Source organism: Arachis ipaensis, chromosome B10 (assembly GCF_000816755.2).
Source record: "Arachis ipaensis cultivar K30076 chromosome B10, Araip1.1, whole genome shotgun sequence".
NCBI classification, from domain to species: domain Eukaryota; kingdom Viridiplantae; phylum Streptophyta; class Magnoliopsida; order Fabales; family Fabaceae; genus Arachis; species Arachis ipaensis.
Window position 1 is genome coordinate 131,962,730 of NC_029794.2, and position 7,512 is coordinate 131,970,241.

A 7,512-nucleotide genomic window follows, 5' to 3' on the forward strand; every position below is an offset into this window, starting at 1 on the left:
TTTGACTTTGACCTATATTTTTAAGTACATGATCCATCCATTATAATTATACTGGAAGACTAATCCGATAAAAAAAAAATATCAATTTATTCATCATAATTCAATAATAGCAGAATAATTTACTTTATTATGATTATTTATTATTTATACAGAAATTGAGAGAGAGGAAATGACAATAGAGGCTGATGGTACTCAAAATACACCTCCTTATCTTAGTACAAGCAGTGGCAATAGTGCTCTAACATCATGCATTCCAGAGAGATCAATAAAGCCATACTATGAAGATTCACCTAATTCAATTGCCATAACCAAATCTAAAGAAGAGGTATGTGCTATTTTGGTTTCAAATAAGTTAATCATCACCAGAATCTAGGGCTGCATATGGATCGGATAATATCCGCATATCTGCGGTAATTATCCGCATCCGATCCGAATTTTGCGGATATTATCCGATCCGCAGAGTCATCGGATCGGATCAGATTCGATCCGCACTATGGTAGGATCAGATTGCGGATTTGGCAGTGATATCCGCGGATACGATCCGCAAATCCGTATATCTGCACATCTCATATAAATAGCATAGTTTAAGAAAGTAAACTCTAATGTGATATGAATTTTAGTGTGTTATTTTATGAATTTTATGATATCTTGTTTTTAATTTTTTATGTTGTACTTCAACTTAGAGTAATTAAACTTAAATATTGTGTTATTATTTTGTTTTTGTTATTCAAGAGAACTTTTATTGATAATATTTTAGAAGTAGATAGGCTTAAACAGGTGAAAAATAAATTTTCTGGATATTTTTTTTTTTAAAACAGCTAAACAAAATCTTAAAGTAGTTTTTTTGAATTATGCGGATATACCTGATATCCGATCCGATCCGCAATCGGATCAGATCGGATCCAGTCTGAAAAAACGCGGATATCGTCCGATTCGATCCGATGAGTGCAGTGCGGATCAGATAGAATTTTAGGTTGTATCCAATCCAATCCGATCCGTGTGCAGCCAGAATCTATTTTTATATATCAATTAAGATCACCAATCTAGTGTGGTAGGCATAGATTTCATTCTTCTTTTCATTGTTAATGAACTCCATCAAGTGAAGGGACAAGTGGTCCAAAACATTGTGGTGTCTTATGTCCACTACTTTTGTCCTTAAATAATATTGATGCTTCTAGATTAATAAAAAAAAAAATCAGGTTTGATTTTAAATAAGTGTTTGTTTGAAAAGTTATGTAATATTGTTTTTTTATTAGTAATCTTATTGAATGAACAATCATGATATATATATAATAAGCTATTAATAAAAAATTAGTCATTCAAATAAAATATATATTAAAAAAATTTAAAATAATACATGTATTTAAAGTTTAAACACAAAAATATAGTATTCGATTTGAATACATATAATATATTTGTTAAATGAAAAAAGAAAAAGTCATCTAAAAAAAGATTTATTTAATAAAAAATAGAAATATATAATTAATTTAATTCACCTAAAATAAAATGATTTAATCTTTTTTTTTTTTTTGAAAATGTATGTACATAGTTAAAATAAGACACTCTTGACATCAAAAGTAGTAGTACTAAAAGTTTGATAATGATAAGTTGACTCATCCTTCATTCTTTTTGTAGCAAAAATAATTGAGATTTCATGCAGGGTTCAGAAAGGTAATACTAAAACATAAAACACGCAAGATTGTACCTAAGATTATAGGATCCCACAAAACCATATAATGATATAAGTACTTAATAACATCCATATAAATTATTCGTGTCACATAACTAACATAATATGAAAAAGTAAGATAATATAAAGTTAAAATACGTCGCATAACATAATAATCGATGACTTATATATTATTTTGTAAAATATAATTATAAAATGATAAATAAATTAAAAATGTGACTCATAAAGACAGAGAAACGATTTTGGAGTATGTAAACCTTTTGTGTTCAGTACATTCAGTTATTTGATTAGTATTAGATCTTAGTTTGGTCCGTCTAACAATTGAATTTTAATTGGGAGTTAGAGGTTTATAAACATTTTATTAATTACAATTTACATTTGTAATTAATGTGTATAATACAACTGCACGTGCAGGTAGAAATGCAAGGTAAAGAAACATGGGAAACAACAAAAGAATCAGAAAGAAGAAAGAATGAGTATATGAAGAGAGATGCGCAACTTTGCAGACGAAGTGGTGGGTGTTTTTCATGGATGAAGCACAATAAGAGACATAGAGAAAATAATGAAAGACACAGAAAGAATACTACATCTTTCTTGCATTTTAAAGGTTGCTAAAGAAAGAGTTTGAAAATATCTTAAAAGAATAAGTAGCAACTACATTAGGATGATGAGATGCCAATAATTTCTTTGTTCTCTCACTTTCTTAGGCAATTTTCGCAACTTATTACCATGGTGGTATATTTTTTTCATGATTTTCTGTGCGAATGCAAATAAATGATGATTTGTATATTTTGAAGTCTGTTAGTATCTTCTTTTACCCCACTCCTTCTACTTAATAAGAAGTGTATATAGATTGACTTCACTTTGTTTTGAACTAAGGTTTTAAATTCATCGTATTTCATTAAATCTAAATATAATGTCGAAGATGAACTAAGATAATTACTAAGATTTTATTCTTGAACAAAAATAAGATAGACCACTTGCTTGAAGAACAGTACAACTGATGTGCAACTAGTAGGAATTGAACCTAACAATTTGTGGTTGTTGGTGGAATAGTTTGGTTTCACATAAGAGTAAATGTAACTAATTCTAACTAATCACATGACTAGCTATAACATGAGCTAGCTGTCACTGACTATTATAACTAACCACTTCTAACTAACTATCTATAAATAGTAGGCCTAATAAGATTTTCAAAATTAATAATCTATCGCATGGGCTATGCTCATCTTTGAATTGCAATTCTTTTCTTATGAATATATGTTAAAATAATTTACAATGATTGAATACATTTAAATCTAATACTTTTACATCATTCAAAGGACCCAAGTCTTGTGATTTATCTAAAGCAAATAAGATAGAAGAGTAGAATAAAACGATCAAGAACTTCATGAAGAAGATGATTTGGGGTCTGTATTGGAGATAAGACGAACCTCGTATAAATCTTTTTCACCCTTACCTGCATCCAGATATTATATCAGAATGTACTCATTCATGTTCGGTGGTTTTTAATTAGTAAATATTGGCAAATAAACTTAGCTTTCTGAACTATAATACTCACCAACTTCAGCTGTAATTCCTGGCCCGAAAAATGATGCAAATTTAGCCTAAACAAATGTTGGAAGAATGAGGAAGAATTAGCACATGTACTCAGTATTAAAAATCCAGATTCCATAATATCTTAGAACTGTAGACAATAAGAAATGCATATTACATTTGAAAAGAGATTCAGTCAATTTTTTATACCTGTCTCTGTTCAAAATCTGACAACTGTAGAGCCTTGGCCTCAAAAACCAACACCAAACTGTATTTACCATCATCAGTGACCTACAAGTCATAAAAAAAGAATGAATGACGCGTGGAAAAGATAGCATAATACCAATAATCTTTAAATCAAAATTAAGTTGTATCAAGCAGTTACAATCAACTCATGTAGATATGGAGTGAAATAGACTTTTCTATAGGCCAATCTTAATACACTTTGAGTTAACTCAGAAATGAATTGCAAAGAGCCTACAAAGACTGGGGCAACAAAAATGGTGTTAAGTGCATCTCAAAGTGCTCAAAGACAACACAGGTATTGAGCACATTTGTATTCAGATGGTTGCAAGCAAGATATTGCAACTCCTAGTAAAACTGAATAAATTGTATCATGCGAATAAAACATTCTAAACTATTTAGCATTATTTTAATTATTAACAAGTTGTCTACGAAATATTTTTATCTTAATATATACATATTGGATTTATATGAGAAACAAAATAATATAATATAGTATATGATGATGAATAATAAACCCAACTAGATGTAAAATATAAAAGAATCTTTTAAAACATTCGTTTTAACATTTTCAATACGTTTCGTTCTTCTCATTTGTATGTAATTATTAATTTTGTTCTTGTTCTTGAGACCGAAGGCTTTGTCCTCTACGATCTTCTGCTTCTTCGCTAAATCAGCTTTAGATTGCTACTTAGCGGCATCTTTGATCGGCATCAAAGAAATGAAAATAAACTATTTCCTTTCAATTTTGAACAGGGAGGGGGATATTAGGGTTCTGTTTGGTAAGAAGTGAGAAATTTCGCATACGACGAGGGAAGAGTATTTTACTCTGAGCCTCACACCATATATATATATATATAAAGGAAATAACTTCTCCTTGATCTTCTTAGGTGTGTGAAGATTAGAAAAACAACAGAATAATAAGAACATTAGAAAAACCGCAGAACAATTGTAGGACAACAGAAAAACTGCAAAGACAACAATACATAGCATGCATGTTCATCAAATCACAATTCACAAATGCACTTGCTTCAAATTAAAGAACCACATACTTTTTTTTTCTCTATTTTATTCTTTTTCCTTTTATCTTTCTTTCCTACCTAGCTTCCTTCAATACTCTGACATCCGATTAATGTTATAACTTAAATTGTGGTCAGAGTGCATTACATTGACATACTACCAGAAGATAGCACAACTGAAATAGAAATAGAATGAGAACATAACAGAAAAATCAGAATATTTAAAGCAGTTCAATGAGACGAGAAAAATGCAAAAGTAAACTTAATGATAGTACTGATATTGCATTGACGAAAATTGAAATGCATACTTCTTCACGGATCATGTGTAGAACGGGTGCGCTCCTTCTTGGTATTCCGCCTCCCTGATAAATAAAACAAATAAAATTATCTCAAAACCGAATACTATATCTCGGGTTGCACAAACAGAAAGAGAAATGGGTGAAAAAGTATTGATTTATGTCCATTTCAAATACATGGAGTAAAAATAAAAATCTACTTTCTATTCTGTCAAATATGAAATCGAAGAAAAGATTATATACAAAAATATAACACACTAATTAAAATAACATACTTGACCATATTGGAATATCCGTTTCAATGCCTCGTCCAAATGTTGTTCATCCCCATAACGAAATCTAGTGACATCGCTCTTTACCTAAGACGGCACAAGAAGGTTAGCAGCACATTAATATAATATTTTAAATCATCTAGTGATATACTTGCAATGAGTACGTATGAATGACAAAGAAACATTGAGTATAAGAGTAAATTACTTAATCGTTGAAAATGAAATGACAATATTAATTTTAAAACAATGTAGGATTTGATCTTGATTTCTTAAAATTTACGATTTCTTTAATAACTTGAATTTCCTTAACAGATGCACAATATCTGTGTAGGTATTATAAATTTTTGACATGTATCACGGATGTAAATTAATCAACTTTGTATTACAAAGATTGGGTTTCCCATATAAATTCAGGTCAAATATAAAAACAATGTGAGACCTAACAGGCACAATTAATAGACAAGTTGACTTGAGTTAAATCATAAATCCTCAAATTGATCATTTTGCTAGCTGATGCATGTAAATGTGTTTCCTATGTTAGCTAATTAACTTGATGATAACCGTTGACAATTTAAATTGAAATGAAAGTACCTAAGGAATTACAGAATTTAATGAAAAAAGAATTCCAAATAAAAAATTTAAACCGTGATATATAGATGACCAAAACCTAAATATCAATTTATTTGCTTTCTTCAATCACATAATCTTGATTGCTCTCGGGTAAATCAGTTGCAAGGGGAGAGTTAGGAATACAAAGATTAAATGGAATCAATGTAATAATTAGTCTATAATCGTTTACAATAGGACACTATAGCTAGTCGTCCGGTTATAGTGGGACATGGCAAATTGTTGTTGTTGTTCTAATGGAATCAGCAGACAATCACATGAATCAGAAATATAAAGAATATATTTTCCCTATTACAACAGCCTGAAAAGAATAGAAACATATATGACAAGGAAGATTACATAGCAATAAAGAATACATGTGATGAGATTACCTGTTTAAGAATTGGAGTTGCACATTTTTCACTCAAGCTTTGAGCATCAGAATATGTGAGGCATGGAACTGGCTTGAGTTCTGCATACTGTAGCAAAAAAAGGTCCAATTGTGAAAGTAAGAAGAAAATAAATAATGTTCAAAGAGCATTAGGACGTGGGATTCTCAACATGATTATCTTTTATACAGCTTAGTTATCATGAATCTCCATCATACAACACTAATCACATTTATAAGACTTTTATCACCTTAAGTGCCATGCCAATAATTGCAAGCGGGAAGCCATACGTTAACATTATAGCAGACCATTCAGATCCAGGTAGAACATTAAAATATGCCCCAAAACCATAGCTGTAAAATTCAAAACCAAAAGGCTAATATAAGAATCAAAGCACTTCATACATGATGCAATTTCAACGAAGAATTTGAGAAAGTCAAATTAAAATAGAACTCACGACAAGAGTGAAAGTCCAACACCTAGACCAACCACTCCAAATGAAACCTGCAACCATTAAACTACATAAATAATGCAAGTAATTGCAAAATACTGGTTAGTTAGCCGGTACTACAGGATTTCTATTCCCAAATTAGTGCTAGATTTCCATGAACTAGTAATGATTCAAATTGCATCAACAATCACTGAAATAATAAATAATAAATAAACAGACTTAAATAACACCTTAGGTTTTTTTTTTTTCTATTTGCAGTATTTTATGTTTTCATATCCTATTTTCTTTACAAAATCACAAAAGCAAAACATTAAAATAAAAATAGAAAATAAAAATATAAACCAAACTCATTAATTATTTTCACTATTTTCACACCATTTTCTTAGCAGAATTATAAAAACAAAAATTCCTGAAACTAAAACAGAAAATAAAAGCACAGACCGACTTGTATTCCAAATTAGTGCTAGATTTACATAAACTTCTGATAGCGAATAGAAAGATACCTTAGAAAGAGAGAAGCCATCATCGGAAATGAGGGTTTTATTGTAATTGTTATTGGGAATTTCAACCGACAAAGCGGTTTGTGTGGACGACGAATCAGATTCAGCGGCTCTGAGAGGACTGAGCAACACTAACTTTCTCTTATTGGCTTGCAAGAAAACCTTAGCACTTCCATTGGTGCGACTACTACTTCTCCTACGCCATATGAGTTGCGATTGAGTCGAAGTGGGTCGTGACCGAGTTGAGTACGGAAGTGAGAGGGAACGGTGCCCGGAGCACACCGTGGCTCCACCTGCTATTCTCATTTTCGGATTTGTTTGTGTATTTTGAGCACCCTACGAAATTTTAGAGAAAAAGTGGTGGTTGCTCCTCAACCGCCAAAATTTGGATCACGTGTCCTCGTTATCTTTCAGAAAATAATAAATATATTTTTTTTGTTTGGATATATATTAGTTTAATTTTAAATTGTCCGTTTCAAAAATTTTATATATATATATATTTAATTATAA

General features: G+C 30.5%; 2 protein-coding genes across 3 annotated transcripts in view; one reads left to right on the forward strand and one right to left on the reverse strand.

Moving 5' to 3' along the window:
* LOC107621293 overlaps positions 1-3,149 on the forward strand; it is a 4,885-nt gene extending 1,736 nt beyond the window's left edge. Inside the window, exons 4-5 of the mRNA XM_016323324.2 lie at positions 153-325; positions 2,105-3,149. Of these exons, the coding sequence (XP_016178810.1) occupies positions 153-325; positions 2,105-2,305 (374 nt within the window). The 3' untranslated portion in view covers positions 2,306-3,149. The remainder of the gene's footprint in view (positions 1-152; positions 326-2,104) is intronic.
* On the reverse strand, positions 2,925-7,405 carry LOC107624123 (thylakoid membrane protein slr0575). Of its 2 annotated transcripts, XR_002355565.1 has the most exons (10): positions 7,006-7,405; positions 6,509-6,555; positions 6,302-6,404; positions 6,055-6,141; positions 5,060-5,143; positions 4,797-4,850; positions 3,612-3,703; positions 3,437-3,517; positions 3,252-3,297; positions 2,960-3,149 (listed from the first exon to the last, which is right to left on the reverse strand). XR_002355565.1 is itself a non-coding variant. In XM_016326584.2 (9 exons), exons 1-9 carry the CDS (start codon positions 7,306-7,308, stop codon positions 3,079-3,081), a joined length of 876 nt encoding a protein of 291 aa, XP_016182070.1. In that variant the 5' UTR covers positions 7,309-7,405; the 3' UTR covers positions 2,925-3,078. The 2 variants fall into 2 exon arrangements, 1 of the variants encoding a protein (XP_016182070.1); XM_016326584.2 differs by lacking the exon at positions 3,612-3,703 and having other exon boundaries at positions 2,925-3,149.

Bases quoted from the DNA above. Each gene is read 5' to 3' on its own strand.
- LOC107624123 (XM_016326584.2), bottom strand. From the start codon at position 7,308: ATGAGAATAGCAGGTGGAGCCACGGTGTGCTCCGGGCACCGTTCCCTC. The intron at 3,518-4,796 runs GTATGCATTTCA...TATGACTTGTAG, and splicing joins TACACATGATCCGTGAAGAA to GTCACTGATGATGGTAAATA. The intron at 3,150-3,251 runs GTGAGTATTATA...ATCTGGATGCAG, and splicing joins AGGAATTACAGCTGAAGTTG to GTAAGGGTGAAAAAGATTTA.